The sequence below is a fragment of the Culicoides brevitarsis genome, chromosome 3 (assembly GCF_036172545.1).
Source record: "Culicoides brevitarsis isolate CSIRO-B50_1 chromosome 3, AGI_CSIRO_Cbre_v1, whole genome shotgun sequence".
Lineage (NCBI taxonomy): Eukaryota > Metazoa > Arthropoda > Insecta > Diptera > Ceratopogonidae > Culicoides > Culicoides brevitarsis.
The window spans coordinates 28,286,841-28,310,809 of NC_087087.1; the positions used below are offsets into that span (position 1 = coordinate 28,286,841).

Below are 23,969 nucleotides of genomic sequence, written 5' to 3' on the forward strand. Positions count from 1 at the left end.
TTTTAAAATTATTCAGCAAGCATTTATAATCTTTTCAGCAACTTTTCAAATGATTCTTAGTAGATTTTTGAAGTTATTCAGCAACTTATTCCAATTTTTACATCAAATTTTAAGCAACTTTTTAAATTTTCAAAATCTTCGAGTTAAAGTTTTTAAATAATTTGGTAAAGGTTTAATTTTAATTCTGGAACGAAAATTAACATCCAAACCCTCTGTAATTGTAATTTAATTCATTGTATGTCTCTTTCTCCCTCTCCCATACATATTTCACATAATACCTTATATATGACCGTCGTTACAATTATTACTTTATATCATACTCTGTGATTGATTTTCCGATGTCTATAAATAGAACAATCGGAATATAGTACACAACCTTTGCATATCAGAAGTGCATCAATTAATCATTTGAAATTTTCCAGCGAATCGATATTTGTGAATAAATCAACAGGCATCGAAATTCATTGAAAAAAAGCCTGAAAACGGTCAAATTCCATGTTAAAAATAACGGAAATGCGCATATAAATTTAATTATTATTCGCATCTCTTCTCTTTCGTACATCGTCAGTGTTCGTTGCTAATACCTAGTTGTTGTTTTAAAAGCATAAAAAAGAAGTTTTTAATTGATATGTGCGAAAAAAAAGTGTGTAAGAGAAATATTCACACACTAATACGTCAAGTATATCCGTCGATGTCGTCGTTGCAACTAACTGCACAACAACACGTTGCCCACATTTAATCACTTTTGCGTTATTTATCCATCATCTAGCCATAAATGAATGAGAAATATCGCAAAAAAAAATAAATACTGAAGAAAGAGAGTGAGAAGACACGAAGCAAAAAAAAAGTCGTCTAATTCAATATTCATCGTTTGTACGTTTTGTATGACATTTCGTTTCATTTCATTCATTCCCTGCAATTATTTAACGTTTTTTTTATGCTGCCACTGCATTGCTGGAAAAATGAATGAATGATTAAGTCGAGTACGTTGGACTAGTTGTCAGTTAGTTCGTTCATTTATTTTGCTCGCGATATGATTTATTTTTCTTGCTATTAGAAAAAAAAATTGTTGCGTATTTGCGAAACACATACTTGGCAAGTAGCATAGGAAAAAAAAAATTGACACAACAATTTGTATAAATGTTCGATTACATGACACATGTTGGCTGTATTTGATGTTTCGAATGACAAGATTGTGATACAGGAAAAAAATTGATTTTTTTTCGATGCCAGGAAAAATTTGTTTTAAAGTATGAAAAGTTCAGTTTTTCGGTTTTTTCAAAAAAAAAATTGGGTTTTAATTTTTTTTTTAAAGTTAATAGAGAAAATATTTTTATTAAAAAAAAATATTTCAGTTTTTATTTAAAAACATATTTTATTTTTTATTTTAAAAAATATTTTATTTTTTGTTTAAAAAAATATTTTCTTCAAGATAAAAAAAAAATTAGAAAATTTTTTTTTTTTAAATATAATCAATTTTTATTTTTTTCTTTAAAAATTTTTTTATTTTCTTCATTAACAATTATTTTTAGAATTTTGTAAAATTTAATTTAATTAAAAATTAAAAATTTTTAATTTTATTTTAAAATTAAAAAAAACATTTTTCATTTTATTTGATTTTAATTGAAATTTAATTCAAATTTATTTAAATTATTAATTAATTAAATTTATAAAAAAAATAAATTTTAACTTAATTTCATATTAAAAATCTAAAAAAATTAAAATAAAATTTATTTAATTTTAATTGAAAATTTTAAATAATTTTTTTTAAAATAAAAATCAAATTTTAACCCGAATTGAACTTTAAAAAATATTTAAATAAATAAAATAAAATATTTATCAAAATTTTCAAATATTGACACAATTCGTCGGAAAAAATATTGGATCGGCGCCAATCTTTATCAACTAGTTCCTACTTTATTTATCTTGTGTCAACATTTCCAGACTTTAAACCCACATCCTTTCCCGTTCATACCAAGTTCTAAAGACATGTCTGAATATAAATCATCATTACCTCCATTTTTCATATTTTTCATCTTTATCACAACTCCATCCAACTTCATAACGAACAAAACAATAATAATAACGAACATAACCCTATTGTAGCGAAACTTGTCATTTTAATGCAAAAGCGCATAAAAGAAGAAACGACAAAACAATACCTTCCCATATTTATTTCAAACAACAACATCACAAAGAATGTCCAGTCCATTTTATCCAGAAAAGTGTGGAAGAGAACATAAAATTTTTGTTCGGACAAAATACTTGGAATTTCATTTAATTGTTCATTCTGTGTGACATTTCATATTCTCTCTCTTTTTTTTTTGCTGCCTCTCCATGTCCATGCATGTTCTGCTCAGGTCAAACATTTATTCAACAAAAGACATTATCATTATTATTTAACATGTTTCGTTGATTTTTTTTTTGTGTCGCAAGTGCTTCGAGAGACAGAACTTCATGTAAATAAATGAAAACATCATAACTCGTTGAATTTATTTAAATGTAAATGATCGCGCGAGGTTTTGTTTTTTCAATGCGTTTGCTGCGAGAATTTCATACACTTTTTCAATTGATTTTAATCAGACAAACAGTTTGGTGTCATTAAATTATTTATGAGTGCCTCGAAAATTTACCTCCTCGCCAGAACAATTGGAAATGACAAGAGAGAGAGACAAAACTCATGCCATTGACGGTCAAAGGTTTGATTAGTAGTTTGGACACAGACAAAAATCATTAAATTAATTCATAACGCGCGCGCTTCATTCTTTGTGTCTCGGGAATAATTTAATTTTTTTGTAAGAAATGATGACGAATCGGCAGTTTTTTAACATTTTTTATCGTAATATTTTTAAAAAATTCATAAAAAATGAGGACCTTTATTTTTGAATGATTGAAGATTTGAACTTTTATCCTAAACCAACAAAAATCTCGACATTTGATACTTTGATTGCCCCTTGCATGATCGCTTCGTGTTCGTGTCGCACTCGGCAGACATTATTTTTATAGCATTTTAAGAATTTTAATGAAAAAAAAGCTTTTTTGTTTGTCTGTCTGTCACAAAAGAGCATGAGGAGTACGAAAATGTGAAACTTTTTCATTACAAAATAAATTAACAAAAATTTCATAAAAAATAAAAAACTAAATTTTCATTAAAATTTCAAAAAAATTTAATATTTTATTTAAAAAATTAAATAAAAATATAAATAAAAACGAGGAGTACAAAAATATTTTTAAAAATTATTCTAATATAAATTTTCAGAAATATCAGATTAAAAATTTTCATAATTTCTATAAATTTTAAGAAATCTTCCGAAATGCTTACTTTTCATACTTAAAAAAACTTTTTTTTTTTATCAATTTATAGTCGCCATTTTAAATGAGGAGTACAAAAATGTGAAATTTTTATATCAAAATGGAATTAAGAAAAATTTGTTTATAAAAATTTCAGAAAATTTACTTTTAAAAATCTGTTTTTGTTTTATTTTTGAGCAAAAAAAAATTAAATTAATATTTTGAAGAACTAATTTTCATTCATTTTTGAGTCGCTAATTAAATGAGGAGTATAAAAATGTGAAATTTGTAATTTTTATAAAAATTTTAAGCAGAATTGTTTAATAAATTTTAATTGAAAAATAAAAAAATATTTTAAGAAAATTAAAAATTAACATTTAAAAAAAATAAATAAAATAAAATAAAAAATATTAATTTAAAATAAAAAAAAATCAAATTAAAAATATTTGACATAAAAAAATAATTTACGTTAAAAAAATAGAAAAAAAATTAAAAAAATATTTAAAAAATATTTTAAAAAATTTCAAAAAATATTAAAAAAATATTTAAAAAAAAAGTAAAAATTATTAATATAAAATTAATAAAATTAAAAATGTTTATCAAAAAAAAAAAATAAAATAAAATAAATAAATAAAAAAATAAAAATAATAGTTTACGTAACAAAAATGCACTTTAACGTTCATTCCACGACTTTCAAACAACATTTAACGTGCGGAAATGTCTTTTCAATACACCACACGAACATCATCTCATAATAATTTTTATTTTTTTTATGAATATGATGAATTATGTTGTCTCCGAATGACTTTTCGTGCATGTGTCGGTCACTTCTCCAACACAACATCACAAAAAAAAAATGGTCAATTTATGCCATTATTATTTTTTTTCCTAATATTTATCGTCATGTTGTGACAAATATTTGAATAACTTATTGTCTGTTTGAATAAATAATTTCTTCTCTTTGCCACGTTAGAAGAAGAGGAAAAAAGTGTCGCTCTTTGTATTTCAATTACGAAAAAAAAAAAAAATTGTGGAAGAATGTCAGCGAGATAAGTCTCGAAATTGTGTTTGGCGCGCGTTAATATATTTCCGGTGCGACTTTATTTAATTTTTTTTTAAATAAGGGAGACAAAAAAAAATTATTTATGAAATTGACAACTCTCGTGTGTTTTTTCTACGGTTTTGATAAAATTCGCGGTCACACTTCCTTTAATTTTTTTTTATTTTATCACGAGCTTTTTTTATCACTAAACATGTCAAAACACGATGGAATTTCTCACGCCCACGATTTTTTTTCTTTTCGTCTCGATCATTCATGCATCTCGATGAATGAAACGTAGTAGCGAGAAAAACGGTATTGTTCGGGCATGTAATTGCTCGTGTAATGGTGGGCTGCACATGACTGCCTGTTTTGTGTGTAAGCTTGGATTGTTTTTTATTTGCAGACATTGACACCTAATTAAGTTTTAATCGCATGTAAATGAAAATTAAAGTTAATTGACCGTAGAAGAATTTAATTGATTTGTTGAAAAAAAAAATTTTTTTTTTGTGGCTTGAGTGTTAAAATGACATTTTTACCACATTTTTAGATAAATTTAAGAAAAAAATATTTTTTATCAATTTTTTAATGCCCTTTATCCAATAAAATATTTTTTTATTGAAATTTCTAACATTTTTATGGCTGACTAGATGCACGATTAAAACATTAAGAAAGTTGCGTTGATTGTTTAAAATGGCTCATTTAAAATTAATTTCTCATCCCACTCTAATCAATAAAGCCAAAGAGCAATTGAGACGCCATCGCCATGCACGGAGACCCATTAAAAGCAAAACATTAATAAACACATCCACTTAACCCATTTTTATCAACTAATTATCGAATTAATAAATTAATGTTGGTTCGCCATGTATGGAACAAAATTATTTTTCTCTCTCTTTTTTAATTTTTTAAAAACACTCCGCAAGGCATGAACGAACGAACGATAAGAATATGTTAATGTATCAAAAAAATAAAAATGAAATAAAACGAAACTGAGAATTAAAAAAATTATTATTTAGAATGTCGCGCGGTGTCTTTTTTACCCAACAAATAAGCGTTATTTACGTTATTTGTCAACAACCTACGAGAAACGATGAAGACGTGTCGTGAAATGAATCAAATTCATTGTTTGGACACTTTTTAGTTGCTGTAAGTAAGGTAGTTATTATCAGCACGTGCGTGGGTTACTTAAGTGCTTTGGTCGAGTGATGATGTTGAAATTCGCAAGAAATTTGTTTTATTTGAGAATTTTGCGATATTTTTTAAATTAAATAATTTCAAGCATTTTTTAAATATTTTTTATTTTTATTTCTTTATTTTTGATTTTTTTTTATTTAATATTTTAAATTTAATGTTTTTAAATATTTATTTTTATTTAAAACTAAATTGAGAAAAAATTATTTGATTATAAATTAAATTAAATAAAAAACATATTTAAAATGTTATTTTTTTAAATTTAAATAATTAAATAATTAAAAAAAAACAATTAATAAATTAATATTAAATTTATTATAAATAATATTAAATTATTTTTTTTATAAATTATTAAAATTAAATTAATTTTAATAGAATTAAATTCTAATTTATTTTAATAAAATAAATAAAATTAATTAATTAAAATTAAAATTTTAAAATTTATTTTTTATTTATTTATTTAAAATTAAAAAATAAAAAATTTTATTAAAATTTTATTTTAATAAATTTAAATTATTTAAAAAAAATTAATTTTTAATTTAAATTAAATTAATAAATTAAATTAAATTAAATTAATTTTTATTTAAAAAAAATTAAACAAAAATAATAAACCCTTGAGAAAATCCTCAGCATCCGTTCCCATCTATAAAAAAAAAAATATGAGCTGGTCATCAAAAATTTTTATTTTCTATTCAAAACGTAAACAATCGATCAAGCATCATTTTTCACTCATGAGAACAAATCCCATAAATTCATAGAAAGGAGTCGTAAAACTCTTCCATTTTATGACTAATTGAGTTCTCAGCCTGAGAAAAGTTTTTCATCTAAAAATTTTCCCGTGTAGAAAAAAAAAAGAAAATGAATCGACCTCATTTATTAGTGTTAACACGATATTTATGGATGTAATTATTTTAATCTCTAAAACGAAAGGGGTACAGATGTCTTTCTGGCTTTGAAAATTTAAAGTGTGTGAACGCTTCGAGCTGCAATCCACTTGAAAAACACAACAAAAAAATGTTTGTGGCAGATGAGAGACTTATGTTTATCTGTTTTTCATTCGAGTGTTAAATATAAAGTTTTTAATAATAAAAACATTTCCTTTGAAACAAAAAAAAAATGTTTACAGTGTCAAGCTAATAAAATATTCAGAGAGTTGTTTCTCTCGTGTGTCATGTCACACCATCCCGAAAAAAAAATATTAAAATTAACATGAGGCACAAGAAAATGGTACAAAAAATTATTTATTACTTTTGGATTATTTTAGAGGTTGCACATGTTCGACTTGGAATTGTTGTTTGGGTTAATTTAGACATAAAAGTGTAAAAAATTTATTTAAATTTTGTTTCTTTGAAATTTCGTCAACAAGTCTCATCCACAGGGATTTTTTTTTTAAATATTTTTTTTACTAATTTTAAAGTTTTTTAAAATAAAAAAAAAAATGATTATTTTAAATAAAAAAAAATAATTAAAAAATAATTTTTTAATAAAAAATATAATTAATAATAATTAAATTAATTATTAATTTTATAGTAATTAATTTATTTATTTATTAATTTATTTATCTATTTATTAAAAAATTAAATATATTTATTTTTTTTTAAAAATTTTTATTTAATTTAATTTAATTTAATAAAAAAATTAAAAAAATTAACGAATTAATTTTATTTTTTTTTATTATTTTAAATTAAATTAAATAAAAATCTTAAAAAAAAATAAAATTGGAATTTTCTCATAAAAATACGCAAACAAGTATTAGTGAGGAATCTGCAACATCAACATTTATGGCGATGACTGTTGCTCCACTTACATAACTATACTTGCATTTATTTAGAAACTAAAATAAAAATATTTGTCAAACTGATAATAATCATATCTAAGCAAGTGTCTACGAACTTTGCCATATTTGTCTCTTCGATGTAAGAAATTTGCTGTTTAGGAAAGTGTGTGGGCATAAAAATATTTTTCTTTTTATGTTTATCGAACAAGTGCTCTCTCAAAGTGAATTTATTTAGTCTGCAACGGCATAAAAGAAAGAAAAAAACAATAAACTTCAAAAAAGTTTCAAATTTAAATTTTTTTTTAATAATAAACAACTCGTCAAATAATAAACATTGATGACAGATCTCGTAACTTTTTTGAATGTCATGGGAAACGTTTTCGGAGAAAGACGCGAGATGAGAGGGGAAAGAGTGTGAATGTTTTTAATTATCATTTTAATGCATGTAAGATTAGATGAATACACAAAGTATTTAATTAAAGAAACAAACGTTTCAGTCAAGGATTAAGAAAACCGAAAAATTTAAAAGGGGAACGTTTATTTAAGAAAATACGAAAAAATAAACCAGGACACACATCATTAAAAATTCTTCAAGGGAGACCTAATTAAATGCACATATGTTTCATTTAACTCCTTTTTGTCTCGGGAATGATGCTGGTCTTGAAGATGTTACAAATTATTTTTAATATTACGAAAAGACATCAGCAAAGAAAAGCGAAATATGTGTGGGAATGTTCTTAAAAATTATGAGGGTGGAAGTGTGAATTAGATCTTTTTACATCAATAACATTTTGTACTAATAAAATTTTTATTTTTTTTTTATTTTTAGGTAAGACAAGAAAATTTCAACCTTTGGGATATTCAACAAAAAAAAAATCAGGATGAGTACTTTTTTTGCATTGATTAAAATAAAACAAGAAGCCCATGAAGAACAAAAGCTGCTGAAGACCAAATTTCGATATAGAAGAAGAAAGATCAAGGACTTCATGTTTGCTTTTGACTTGATGAGAAAAAGAATCGACTACCAACAACTGGCTTGTAAGATCACGCAAAATCACGAAATATCGTACAACTTAAGACAACGTCGATTTTTATATGTCCCATTACATTACCGCCAATTTACTTCCAATGAACTTATCAACAGAATATCAAGAACATTTAATTATTTCGCTCATTTGTACAATTATCAAGTGACTTTTCTAGATTTTTAATTTTTTTTTTAAATTTTATTTCCGGTTATTTCAAGTTAAAATTACATTTTTGACCAAAAACCTGCCAAATTTTGAAGTTAATGGACAAATTAATCCAACTGAATTTCATGAATAAAAAAACTTCAGTTTTTTCTACAATTTTTTTTAAGCAATGAGATTTCTAATAACAGAATATTCCTAAAAAATTAGTCGAAATAATATTTTTTCTATAAAGCTCCGTACTGAAATATCTTTTAAAAATATTTCAATACGAACCTTCATAGTAAAAAAATATTAAGAACATTTTGTCATTAGAGATCTATTGAAAGCTAATGACTCTCATTGCGAAAGAAACGTAACCCTAAAAAAATCTTAAAAATCTAACCCTTTGAATTCTTTCAAGAATTTCACACTTTTCATCAATTAAATTATTATTTGAATGCATTTTCAACCAAAATCCGTCAATAATTCAATCTAGATCCAAAACTCGTTTAATTTTTTTTTATGAATGATGATCGCAAAATTATCGTTCGATCAAAACTGCACCCAGAACACAAAAAAAAAAATATGGAAAGAGTTTCAAACATAATCAATCATAAAATATGTCACGAATTCATTGTCTCTCTATTTTTCTTCGATGCACGAAGTCGATCGTTTTTCAAACAAAGAGATTAAAACTTTTGCCAGAACTGATCAGGTACTTTTCAGTCCAACATTTTTTTTTGGCTTCCTCGAAAAATAACAACTTTCGTACTGCCATAAAAAAGGGACGACGACAAGAAGAATACCAAAAAAAAAAAGAGAAAGGAAGCGACCTTTTTCGTTAAACAATTTTTATAAATACGATGGATGTGATTATGTTAAATGGATGCATGTTGCATATTAATAAGGGACACATTGAGATCAAATTACGTACATTTTATTTTTTAAATTTTTGTCGAGAATTATTACAGGTTCCGTGCCAATTTTTCAATTATGGGCATCTTTCTCGACTTGAGTGTAACGTAAAATTAGCTCTTTAATTTTTTCATGTTCAAAGAAATTAATTGTATTTGGGCAATAAAATGTTAACATTGTAAATTTCTATTTGTTGCCTCGCCCGCTTTTCAACATGAACGAAAACAAGACGAAAAAAAAATGATTCATAGAGAGTTCGAAAATAAAATTTAACATCAATCCGGTTTTTTATGCCAATATTTAACAAAAAAAAAAGATAATCTCGGTGTGTTTGCTAAATGTTAATGCATTAGTCGTACCTTTGTTATTATTTTTTGTACAAACAATGAGTTTTTTTTTCTGAAACAGGGACAAAGAAGAAAGATAGAAAAAAGAAAAGAGGAAGGAATTAGTTCAAAAACGGGATTTTGAAGCGTTACATTTGAATTATTTTCTGAGACCTACCGGACTTTTGTCAAAAAGAAAAATTAATTTAAAAAAATGTTTTGAGCTCCTGAGTAATTTTTTTCGATGATAGTTCAACCAAGTCATCAAAAGCTTTTTGCTTATCTGTAACTCGAGTACAAAAAAAAATGAAAGACGAAACAAAGTGCACACAAAATGGCAAACGATAGCGAATAATGAAAGAAACGAAGAAGGAGAATAAGAAGAAAAATGATGATGATGACCAAAAAAGAATGATCGCATGGATGGCATCTTCATAAGGTAATCATTAAAAGAACTTTAGAGCAGCAGAAAAAAAAGTTTACGATGAAGAAGAAAGATTATGCTAAATAATAACAATTCAACTCTACTTTGCTTGGCTTGGATTAAATGGAATATATTTTTTTTTATTTATTAATAAATGACGAAGCCGAAACAAAAAGTGGAGAAAAATATGACAAATTTTATTATAGATGTTACGGCGCGTCTCAGGTGAATTTCCTAGAAGAAGAAAAAAAACGAAGAATAGAGAAAAAAGTATCAAATTAGCATGATCGGATCTGTTCATTTTTTTACAAACGATAAAATTAGTTTTTTTTTTGATGAATTTTATCAAAAAAACTTCAATTAGTTAAAAATTTGTAACGACAAATTGTTACAAGAAAGAAAAAAAAATCAATTCTCATAAAAAATAATTGATCAGACTTATTTGTAATACTTATGAATGATAATAATAATTAAATTTGCATAAAAAAGACATTAGCTAAATGAGGTACTTGTTCATTTTATTGTTTCTCTTCCTCCAAACCAATTTTTGCAGCACATGTTTCATGGCATGGCGCTGCGATTTTGTTGCGCAGACACGCTGGACACATGCCGTGCATATTATAACTCGTTCTTATTTTTATTCTTAATGGCAATTTTTTTTTGCCATAAATGAGAAAAAATATTAAAAATGATTGAAATTCATGATAAAATTGACAAAAATAATTTTTTTCAATTTTTGTTTTTCGTAAAGAGTAGAAATCTTGTTGGACATCACGTCAATTAAAGAAAATTTCTAATCACGTTGTTCGATCGCCACAAACGCCCAAGTGAAATGCCAAACAAAATGACAAGTACATGCAACATAAATTTAGCAAAAACGCAGGAAATTTTTTTTTTTATCTAATAGATAATTCATGTCGGCGAGATTATTAATACTTTTATAAATAAAGTGTTAAGTCGTGATCTATATCAGCGATGGTGAAGTGTCAAACATACTCATTCCCCAACACACATACACTTCAATCACTTTCAAAAAACAAAAAAAAAATGTACGTGCAATAAATTGGTTGCTTACTGAAATGAACATGTGAAAAAACGTGCGTTGGTCAGTGTCCTGAGACGAACATTTTGAGCACTTTTTGATGGTATTTGTGATAAAATTGAACTTTCGTTATTAAAAAAAATTATTAAAAATATGGAAATTTTAAAAAATTTAATTAATTTAAAAAAAATAATTAAACAATTAATTATTTAATTTAAAAATTATTTTAAGTAATTAATTAAAATTTTTTTTTAATATTTTTTTCATATTTTTAAAAAAAATTTATTTTATTTTTCATTTATACCTAAAAAATTAATTTTTATGCAAATATTTTTATTTTTATTTTAAAAAAATAAAAATAATTTTTGAAAAATTAATTAAATTAAATATATTAAAATTAATTTTTTTTAAAAATTTTTATTTTCTAAAAACATTTAAAAAATTAAAAATGAGATTGCCATCACATAAAAATTCACATTATTTAATTTTATTATTTTATTTTTTTTTTAATTTTTGTCAATTTTTGGTTTAAATAATATTTAATTTTTTTTTTCTGAAAATTTAAAAAATTATTAAAAATAATAAAATTAATTTAAAAAAAAAATTTAATTTAAAAATTTTTTTTAAATTTTATTTTTTTTAATATTTAAATATTTTTAAATAAAATTAAATTTTTAAAAAATTAATTAAATTAATATATTAAAATAAATAAATTACAAAATAATTTTAAAAAATTTTTATTTTCTAAAAATCATTTTAAAAAAAATTCATTCTCCAAATGAGATTGTCATCACATGAATTCCTTGCAAAGTGCACCGTTTTTGACAATTTCCGCATCTCAGCACAACAATTTGCTCGCTCAGTTCAAACTCAGGTTCAAATCGTTTAAGAAAAAAATTTACTTGCCTACTCCTTAATAGCTCTAGTTCAGTAAATGCTAAAAACCGCAAAAAAAAAAGAAATTTTTCGTATATTCCTTATCAACATCTATCTCACGAATTTATTTTCTAGTCACCAGAAACCTAGCCTTTTGTTCCTCACTCTATTTTCTGTATCGAACGAACAAAGTATCGATAACTGCACAGAAACACAAAAAATCATGGGGACACAATAAACGACAAAACATGAAAAAGAAACAAAAATCAACGCTCTCATCTCGTTTCTCGTGTGCTTCTTAAAAATAAAAAAATAAACTATAAATTGGCAAGATGCAGTAATAATAGTAATAAAAGGTACAACCTTAAGTAATTGTTGTAGTTGTCGTCGTCTGTTTTTGTTTTTTTTTCGTTATTCATTAAATAAAATAAACAATGCCACCCATTGTCAAGTCAAGTCGAGCCGATTTGATAAAGAGATTTACTTGAATTTTGTTCATGAACGAAGGGATTCAAAATTCGAAAACGAAAAAAAAATAATTAGAGAACTGAAAATATTTTGATTGCTTTTTAAATCGTAGTCCAAACACGCAAAACATGAATTTATCTTGTGCTCATTAAAGCGTGTTAGTTCATCTGTGAATGTGTGTTATGATGATGATGATTATGGAAACAGTCATCGTAACAGCATGTTTTCTTCGTGTTTTTCTTATGATTAGTTGCGTAGGTGGACATTATTTGTAGTTTCGTTGTTAAAACGATGATTTTTGATGAGATATGAGACTTTTTATGCTCAAAAAATGCAAAAAGTACTTCAAATTTGTATTTTATGACCACGTGACTTTAACCCAGTACACATTTTGAATTTTCTATGAAGTTTCAAACCTTAAATTTCGACCCAGTGTACATTTAAAGTGTTCTTTTAAGTAATTTTTTACCTTTTTACCCAGTGCACAATATTTTTGTGACCTGGGTAGCATTTTTAAATTATCGCCCCAGTGCACATTTTAAAATTTTGCTTAAGTTAACATCAAAATTTTGTACCCATGATACATTTCAAAATTATTTCTTAGTTCACTTTTAAATTTTTAACCCAGTGTACATTTAATTTGTGACCCAATGCACATTTTAAAATTTCCCCAATGCAAATTTCGTTTTAAAAAAGAGACCACGTGATCACTTTTTACTTCAATTTCTATAAATTTAACTTAAAAACTTCTAAAGTTCGTTAAAAGATCTCAAAAAAGTCAAATATGACAAAAATAGGGGTCATCATTTCTCATCAATGCCCCAAAAAAAAAAAATTTTCAAATCTCTTTGATTGTTATTTATTTCCTTTTAATTAAATAATTTTGAAGTATTATTGAGACACATGACATGGTACTTGATCTCATCATGTAATGTCATAAATTGACGAGAACTTTTCAATTAACTTCCTAATTTCATTTCATCAATCAGTACCATTTAAAAAAAAAAGTTAAAAACACGAAATTAACCATAAAAATGCAAAATTATCAAGCACAAAGTGATTGAATGACTCGCAAAATGAAGTAATCTGATGTGACTCGCGTGCGTTTTCAATTAAGATTAATCGAGTCGCAACTTGAAAAAAAGTGATTGAAAGTCGCGCAAAAATAAAATATATAAATGAATTTTAAAAGGCTTTTAAAATAGACACGATTTCACTTGTTTTCTTGCAGCATTTATCGATTAGAAGCTCAAGTCTCAAGTATTTTATTTTTTTTTTTGACCGACATGTCTTTCGTTATAAATTGCATAATTTTTGCAAATGAAATCAATTCTCCCTTAAATGGGTCACTTATTCAAATTTACTCGCGCAATGGGTGGCATAACATGCAAAAATTTCATCAAAAAGAAAAATTGTCAATCAGTCAATTAAAAAAAAAAAACAAAATTCAATTTAACTTTGAGCAACATAATTTATTTTTTGGTTGATTTAATTATCTTTACATTGTTTCGCTTTGTGAATTCTTGTGGTATGTTAAAATTCGCGACAATACCGGGAAATGCGAAATACTTATCGGGATGGCGAGCAGGGAGAAGCAAAGGCGAAGATAACTCGCATCATTTAACAAGAAGACAATTTTGTTACAACAACAACAACACACACACACATGCCCATGCCTCATTTTGTCGATTCATGTTTCCAGATAAGGGAACCAATTCAACGACGACGACAGTCTCCTCAGTACAGTAAAAATTTGCAACATTAATTGAATTGATACGGTTTAAGGTAAAAATATGAACGAACGAATGAACAACAAAAAAAAATTACAAAATTTACATTTAATACTCATTGAGTTTGTACAAGTTTATCATAATAGGTTAATGTTGCTTGTTTCGTTTACTCGTTTGTTCAGCCTACTCTGCGGATTAGAGCCTCTAAGCAAACTCATACACACGAACGAACGTATAAAATGCATTTTATCGAGCCAGCAAGTATGGGTAGTTCAAGTTGCCTTTTATTGATAAATTTATAAAATATAAAATTAAAATGACTACTGGCGCAGTGGTACGAAGAATAAATTAAAGCATAACCAATGCAAAAAAAAAACATTTATAATCATATACAATGTTAATTTAATAAATCGTAAAAGGGAAGTCATCGCATCGTGAGATTTCGCATCGGTTTTGATCACTTTTTGTTTTTGGAGATGGAGCTACAAGGACACTTTTTCACATGATTCATTTTTTTTTACTTTTTCGATAGATCTGTAGATCCATTGTTGATCAGACTGATCAGTTGATCAAACAAGATTTTATAAAATCTTATGACTTAACTTAAGCTTCAAAGACAAAAATGGCTAAAAAGTTGAAAATATTTGCAGCTCTGAATATAAACAATATTTTCCCGCCATTTTTTTAAATTTTCCCGCCATTTTTTGAATTTTCCCGCCATTTTTTGAATTTTCCCGCCAAAAAATATAAAAGCTGAATAGATCATTTTTAAACTCAATTTTCCCTAAAATTTTCAGTAAATGGTGTTACTACTCGTTTCATTTAATTGTATTCGTTTAATCCTTTGTAATAAAATGAGTTCTGTGCTCCATTTGTCAAGTAATTCGGCAGTCTAAAATCATTCCTTGCTCTCATTTTTGCTCACTGTTTATCCGTCAAATATCTCAGAGGCAAACCTCCGACCAAAACCGTTCTTTCTGTCAAATCTGAGAATTAATGATCGCAAGATCTTTGTTTGCGTCTGTCTAAAAGCATAAAGCAGAGATAAACATAATTTTATAACAAAGTAACGGTAAATCTTGTACCTTTTTCTATCGCTCTCCTCCTCCTTCTTCGCTCTTTCATCTCTTCGACAACGACGACGACGTTCAAGAGATATCTACATTACATTAGACACATATTAGGTACCGACCGAATTCTCAAGAGAGATTGTCAGACCTGAACAAAGACAAACAAGACGAAGAAAAATTGATTTGAATAAAACTATGGTTGGCATGAAATAAATTAGAAATTCCCTCTCTTAAACTCACTTGCTTTTTTTTCTTCTTTCTTTTTTCGTTAACAACCTTTTTTTGTTATTATTTTGTGGTACGTGAAATACAATTCCATCAAAATAAGATCAGTTAATCGATCAGTAAATGATGCTAATTTTTTGTCTTTAAAAATTTCTACGAAAGCGCATTTATTTGTTTTTAATGATTTTTGTTGTTATACAATTTAAAATGTGTACTGGGTAAAAATTTGAAAAAATTCAAAATATGCTCTGGGTCATGTAACAAAGCTTTAATTTCAAAAAATATTTTTTTTTTATGATTTTTTTCAGTTAAATTAATTAAAATATTTCAAAGAAAATATCAAGTCACGTGGGTAATTTTTTAAAATGTGCACTGGGCTTAATTATTCGAATAAATTTTGTATAATATTTTATATAAATTTTAATACTTTTTAATAAATAATTTTAATTTTTAAGAAAAAAAATTTAAATGATAAAGCCTAGTGCATATTAATGAAATTTTAACCACGTGACCTTTTTTATAAAAAATAAAAAAAAATAATTTAAAAATATTTTCAAAAATTAAAAAAGAATTTCTTTCTTAAAAATTAAATAAAAAATAAATTTAAAATTAAAAAAAAAAAAAAAATTTAATTTTTATTGATTTTAAATCAATAAAATTAAATAAAAATATAAGGACAGACCAAATTAAATCAAAAAATATTTTTTTACGAAAAATTAAAATGAAATACTTTTAAAAAACAAAAACAAATAGATACAAATTTATAATGATGATGACCATATAAATACTTGTCCGTACATCAAATTAGGTTAATCAATGCAAAAAAAAGTGCTCAAACTCTCATCACATCAACAAACATAGAAAAACATGTGGAATTTCCCTCACTAATTTTTATCTTGTTTTGTCTTGTATTTAACGAAAACATGCATTTACTAATAATTTCTCTCCATTTTTTTTAGGATTTTTATCATGTTCGCCATCACCATGTAGGAATAATGGAAAATGTATACAAAAGTCACTTGGAGAATCGTATTGCAAGTAAGTGAAAATTTTTATTTAATTTTATTTTTAATGCCAGAAGCTGCTATTACTTCGTTATGTAAAGTTCGTCTTGAATGTGAAATGTTCATATCTCATTATTTTTTTTTTGCATTGGTTAGCAATTGTCAATCATCAATGCAACTTATTATGCAAAAAATCATCCGTCGTTTATTTTACGACATATTAACACCTCAACTCGACAATTTTATTTTTTTTTTTTGAATAAAGGTACCTGCATTCACAAAATAAATTGGAAAAAATATCATATTGTGTGTGATTCCATCCAGATTGGCACATATTACAAAATTTTATTTTTTTTTATGCAGTCACGAATTCAATATATTTATTTTTTTGTTATTATTATATTATATAAATAATAACAATATTAGTTGTGACGGCAATAAATATTTTTCTTATTAATATTTTTTTTCTATGCGATTTGCGTCCTTTGCGATCGTTGCTGAAATAATGAGCTCTGAATTTATTCACGTTTTTTGGCAAATATCGTTTTATGAATTATCGCAGATCTAATTTCTCATGCATAGATGATTTACGGGCTTTAATAAATTTACGTTTGCCGTGACTTTTTATACCAAATCTCCGAGTTCTGAGGAACTTTCCTGCCTTCCTCGCTCGTTCAAGCCCTTCATGAACATTTCCAGGTGCGTTTTGGTGTCTCCGTCTTCCGTCTCATTTTGCGCCTCTAAATTTACATTGACATCTCCCAACATATCCGACAAACTGAGGACATTTGGCACCACTGGCAAACTACTACTGGCTCTCGTTTCCGTCGAAATGCCCAATTGATCGAACAAAGTATCAAATTCTCGCGTATTTAAAGGTGACGGTTCTCGACTGGCATCTTTTACAGCCTTTGCCAGGTCTTTTGGTTGCAAATGCGCCGTTTTTGCGTAAATATTGGTGCCTAAATTTTTGCTGTAGTAGTCGAAAAAATCGTTATTTACGGGAGTTACGACAAAAGATCCATCTTGATTTTGCAATCCGAGACGTAAAAGTATGGAAATTTTCGTGTTGAAGGGTTTTAGCCACGTTTTCATGTTATTGACGACGGTGGTTTTGTTGCCGTCATTCAGTTGATCCCAGTAGTCGATGATGATTTGTTTGGTTGAATCGATGAGAATTGATTTGCGCATCTCGGGGAAAAGGCGCGCAATGCCATCCAAGTGACGGAATGTGATGTCCATCAGGTTTTGGGCGTTTTCCGTGACAAAAAGCTGCCATTTGAGCATCATAACCATCAGTTCCCACAATTTGTCCATCGAGTTCATGTCGAGACGCATGAGGGAGCAACAGGCAATGTCCTGAAAAAATTAAAAAAAAAAATATTTTAAAAATTTCTTTAAAAAATTTTTAAAAATTATTGAAAATTTAAAATAAAAAAAAAATACATTTTTTATTCAAAAAAAAATTAATTTAATTAAAAATTTAAAAAAAAATAATTAATGATTATTTTTATTTTGAAAAAATTATAAAAATAAATTTTTAAACAATAATTTAAATAATTGAAATTAATAATTATTTTTTTTTTATTTAATTATTTTTTAAATTTGATTAAATTTTTATTTAAAAATATTATTTTTTTTTTATTTTTTTATTAATTAAAAATAATTAATTAAAAATTTATAAAAAAATTAATTAAAAATTAAAAAATTAATTAAAAATTAAAAAAATTAAAATTTAAATAATTAAATTTTTAAAGAGTTTAAGATTTTTTTATTATCTTAAAAATTTAATTGAACTAAAAATTTTATTAAAAAAATAAAAATTTTCATTGAAAATAATTAAAGTATTTTTTTATGTTAAATTTAACATAAATTTTATTAAAAGATTTAAAAAAAAATTAAAATTCTTAAAAAAATCAAATTTGCATTAAAATTAATAAGGTTATTATTTAATTAATTTTTTAATGATTTTAAAAAATAGAATTAAACTTAAATTTATTTTTTTTATTTTTTCAACAATTTAATTAAATTAAATATTTAAAAAAAATTAAATTAAAAAAATTTTAATTTAAAATTTAATTAAATATTTAATTAAATTATTAAAAAAATTAAAATTCAACTCACCGTCAACAAAATCCTCGCTTGTTGCAAAGTCAACATTTTATTCTCGTATCCGGTCGTGATGTAATTCAAGAATTTATGATCCAGCAGTACCTCTGTGAGATCTCGCAAGACTGTCGCCGACTTGTCCACCGCTACATGTTGCGCATTCAGTCGTTGGTCTATCACATAAATCATCTCACAACCCAAATTAAGAGTCAAAAATAAATTTTCCAGTGTCATTTTTACCGAAAATTTTTGTTGTTGCTATCTGTCTGTTGCAATTTTCCGACTGGCATGTAAAAAAAAAAAGAGTTCCAACGCCTTTGTTCCAACACACACAGAAGCTTTGTTTACAAAAGCGTTGCTAGGCGTCACGTACACGGTGTCAGACCCAAAAATAGGTCAAAATCGTAGCGATATCGGAAAGGAATTAATTTTTTCGTGGGTAAAAAAATAACGAGGAACTATGTCGACGAGCAGTGCTTGGCATGAAAATCAATAATGAATATTTAATAACTTTTGATTTCCATTGAAAGTGAAAACGTTTAACCAAAATTACACGTGGCTCGGTCATTATTCAATTTGAGCAACGTAATTCGTTTATGTTGCCAATTAGTCAAATCCCTTGTTGATCGTTGACAGCTATTAATAAATTTAATTTTTCCCAACATTTTGATTACCTAATGACCGATGATGATTACCTTCGTTGTTTTTGTAGTAAAGCTCGTCACTCTTTTCGTCAATTTTCGATTTTTTTTATCGCCCAATAAGATCAACTAATGACCCAGTAATTATTTAAACATATTTTAAAATATTGAACGTTCGCATGCAAACGTAGCTCGGAAAATTTTTGCTATTTACCGCACACAAAAATCACCAAAAGCTAAGCAAACAGGTTTTTGTGCAGTTGTTTCAACGACATGATTAATCGTTTTCGGTTACTTAGTATTGCTTGGCTTGGATTAACTGGAATTGATCTCTGACCGACTAACGTAAATATTAGAAGTAACTCACTCACTTGGAAGAAATTTCACACCAAATTAATTTCCCATGACCATAAGAACAAAGTTGGCATCTCACTTGCGTATCAATTAACGATTTATATAAATTTATCAAAGCAAAGCGAAAAGTTTTTTTTTTACAGTAAATAATTTTTTTTATCATTCACACTTTTTTCTGCTATTGCTTACTCGATGGAATCGTACTACCGTTTAAAAAATAAGTAATGGTCAATTTAAGATGAGAAATGTGATCGAATATAATGCGAAGCGTTGTTTAATTGAACAACAATGCGTGGCTTTGTGATGCGTTTCCATGTTTAGAGTTGAATTTGATGTTAAACATGCAATTAATTTGTTGATAATTTTTTGATGAGATCTGTGGCGCCTTTTTAATTTTTTTAAAATTAATTTCAAAAATGTTTTAATTCAAAAGAGTGAAATTTTTAACGGTCATTTTTTAAATTGACATTTAACGATTTTTTTTAAAATCTGAAAAATTTTAGACAAATTTTGAAAAAATTAAATTTTAATTATTTTTCTTATAGAAAAATTTTCATTCTGAAATATTGAATTAGCAAAAAAGCAATTTCCAAATTTTTTAACTGTCAATTTTTGAATTGACATTTAAGAAAATTTTCAACTTCTGAACAATTTTAGATATATTTTTTAAACAATTTAGACAAATTTTAACTGAAAAATAAGAAATTTTAATTTTTTCATATGAAAAATTCACTCTGAAACTTTGAATTAGCGAAAAAGCGATTTCCAAATTTTTTAACTGTCATTTTTGAATTGACATTTAATGAATTTTTCAATTTCTGAACAATTAGTTTTGAAAAAATATATAAAATCTTGCATTTTGCATAAAAAATTCACCCTGAAACTTTGAATTAGCGAAAAGGCGATTTCCAAATTTTTTAACTGTCACTTTTTAAATTGACGTTTAACGATTTTTTCAATTTCTGAACAGTTTTTTCAAATAGAAAATTAATAAATCTTAAATTTCGTATGAAAAATTCATCCTGAAACTTTGAATTAGCGAAAAAGCGATTTCCAAATTTTTTAACTGTAATTTTTGAATTGACATTTACCTTAAAAATTATTGTTTTATGAGAAAATTATAAAAATTTAATTCAAAAGTGACTTTTCAAGCATTTTAGTTCGTTACATCACCCTAAAAACTCCATTTTTCGCAGTAAATACAGTTAAGGGAACGTGCATTTTTCGCATCATTCCAACAATAATTGAATTTGCATAACAATTATTATCATCATCATAAATATGGCACGCTACACACACACACACTCTCTCGACTCACGAACAAAAAAACGACGACGAGAGTTAACCAACAACATTACCAATCATCATCATCGGCAATAATAAGACGATTCGTGCTTTTGTTGCATTTGCTTTCATTTCATTTCATTGTTTATTAAAGCAACTGATGAAACTATAGAAGAAAAAAATGCAACGGATAAGGATCTTTTATTCTCGCATTCAATTTATTGTTTTGCTGCGCGCACCAAAAGTAGTTGCTCAAGTATTTAAATCATAAATAATGAAGTCTGACTACTGGTATTAAACAGAGCCCCATATTCCATGCATTAGCGCATAAATCATAACATTTGATAACCCGCGCGGTGCATTTATCTCACGATTCCCGATACTTATTGAAAATGCACCGAGACCGACATGCAAAAAAAAAGCCATTTTGTGTGATAAAAGTAATTAAATTAAGCATGTTCTGTCATTTTATTCCAACTTAATTTTGAGCTTTTGAACATTTATTGAGTACTTTTATTTGAAACACGGATAAACCACACCCTGGGTAGGCAAGTTACACGATATAGATCGAAAAATGTTCGACTAGGTAATAAAAAAAGCGCACAAAATTTACATACTAATTAATCATTGACGCATGTTATGTCGTGGCAACTACTGAATATTAAATTTAAATACGCGTGAGATACGATAAATTGAGCTTAGGAACAATTTTTCGTTGGTTTGTGTCTGTCTCGTCTGTCTATTAATCTGTAGCATGTCATCGAGGAGTACAAAAATGTGAAATATTCAAATTTATTAATTTCTGATAAATTTTTTAGCATAATTTGGCTCGAAAAACTTAATTTCTAAAATTGTTCTTGTTCAGGAGGAGTAATGAAATGTAAAATTCTGTTTTTTTTTTTAAATATTTCATGAACTTTTGATAGTTTTTCAACCAAAAAATAATTTTTATTCGAATTTTTAGATTTCTAATCAATTTTTAATAATTTTTCTAATTAAAAAAAATATTTTTATCTATTTTTGAATTTAATTAAGGAGTACAAAAAATGTGAAACATACAAATTTGTTCAAAAAACTGTAAAAATTTAATGAATTTGTATGTTTCACATTTTTGTACTCCTCGATTGAATTAAAAATTTTACAAAAATTACTTTTTTTAATAAAAAAATTATAAAAAAATTAAAATCTGAAATTTAATAAATAGCTTTTTTTTTTGATTGAATAATTATCAAAAATTCATAAAATATCTTAAAATTTTAATATTTTACATTTTATTACTCCTCAATTAAGTAAGCATATAACTGAGGAGTATAAAAATGTAAAACCTTCAATTTATCAGTTTTTTAGTTTTTGGATCTCATAGAGGAGTACGAAAATGTGAAATATACGAATTTTTAATAATTTTTCAAACAAAAAATAATTTTTTATTAATTTTTGAATTTAATTTATTTTACTGAGGAGTACAAAAATGTAAAATATTGTAATTTTTTAGATTTTCCATGAATTTTTAATAGTTTTTTAGCCAAAAAAAAATTTTTTATTAATTTTTTAATTAAAATAATTTCACTGAGGAGTACAAAAATGAGAAATTCCTCTAAATTCAAATAAAATTCTAATTTTTAATCGTAATTTAACCCGAAAAAAACTAATTTTCGTACAAAAAATATTTTCCTTGCAAATAACAACCCAAAAATTATTAGAAATAATTCATGAATGAGAATTCTTGCACGTGTTATCATCATTGCATATTTCCCCAATAATAACTGCCTTCATTTTTTTCCTTATACTTCATCGATAATAATGAGCCTTACCACGAAAGAACCAATTATTGACGTACTTCTTTTTCTCCATACCAAAAAACGACGAAGTGAAGCTCGCGAACGGAAGAAGCAATATTGCACGATCTCGGGACATTTAAACCTACAAACAGATGTTCAAGAGGCGACCACTTGAAAAATTTTTATTTTAAAAAAATTAACAGGGGTTGTTATTGTTTGCATTTCTTCAGTATATTTATCATGCGTGCGTAATTTTTTCTATTCACTTATGTTCAGCGATCGGATCTGTGACCAACAACTTGAACGTGTGTGTAATGAATATCGCTTTATATTTTTATTTCATTCATGCTTGTTCGTATTTATTTATTTTTATTTATTATTTCGTGGGAAAATTTATGTCTTATAGAGATTTTTTTTGTACTATTTATGTGTGTCTGTAAAAGTATTTTTTTTAAAGAGAGAGAACAATAGTAATTATTTTGTTATTATTTTATTTTATTTTATTTTATTGTCTTCCACAAGGGACGACTTTTGATGACGAAAGCAATTCCAGAAAAAAATTCAAAGCGAATTTCCTCGTAACCCATAAAAATATCGATCAAAAAAATGGCAAAAATTTCACCTCACACAAATATTTCTCTCGTGGCATTAGAAGGATGATGACACAACAACGAGATACATCAATTCCATAATTAGCAATCCTTAATTGACATAAATAATTAGCCTTTGGTCTCCTTCTTTTGTTCTCAATTTTCATCATCATTCCTCTTTAATGTTTTTTTTTTGTGCCCATAAACTCGCTTTATCGCTTTGTTTGGTTCGTTTCTGCTCTTTTTCTGCTTTAATGAGACATTTCTTCTTTTTTAAACGTGAAGAAATATTTTGCGCGCATTTTTCTTCACGTTCAAAAGACGCGATTTTTCACTAAATTCACTTTCAGTTATTATTTATTTATTTTTATCTCGTGGCTTACGCTTCCAAAGCGAGCATAAATTGTAATTAAGTCTCGTTATGGGCAAAAATTGTCCCCGAGAGTCGCGTTTAGTCGTCATTTCCTTCGCGCACTCAATTTCGTGATGGAATTTTGTGTGCTAAATTTTTATTGTTAAAATCTATTGTTCTCTCGTCGTTGCTTGCAGAATATAAAACCAAAGTCAGACATGACTTTTCTGTCAATTTTCAAATATTTTTTTTTTCGACAATGTCAATTGTGAGCAAATTCTCGAGTCCTCATGCGATTGTCAATCAAA

General features: G+C 26.1%; 2 protein-coding genes across 2 annotated transcripts in view; one reads left to right on the forward strand and one right to left on the reverse strand.

Annotated features, from left to right (window-relative positions):
- The window catches only part of LOC134833201 (neurogenic locus Notch protein), an 89,559-nt gene that overhangs the window by 10,356 nt on the left and 55,234 nt on the right, over positions 1–23,969 (forward strand). The window contains exon 2 of the mRNA XM_063847441.1: positions 16,509–16,587. Coding sequence (XP_063703511.1) covers positions 16,509–16,587 — 79 coding nt within the window. The remainder of the gene's footprint in view (positions 1–16,508; positions 16,588–23,969) is intronic.
- LOC134835613 (protein OSCP1) lies at positions 16,933–18,913 on the reverse strand. Its single transcript, XM_063850504.1, has 2 exons — positions 18,678–18,913; positions 16,933–17,912 (listed from the first exon to the last, which is right to left on the reverse strand). The coding sequence occupies exons 1-2, from the start codon at positions 18,894–18,896 to the stop codon at positions 17,178–17,180; spliced, it is 954 nt and encodes a 317-aa protein (XP_063706574.1). The 5' UTR covers positions 18,897–18,913; the 3' UTR covers positions 16,933–17,177.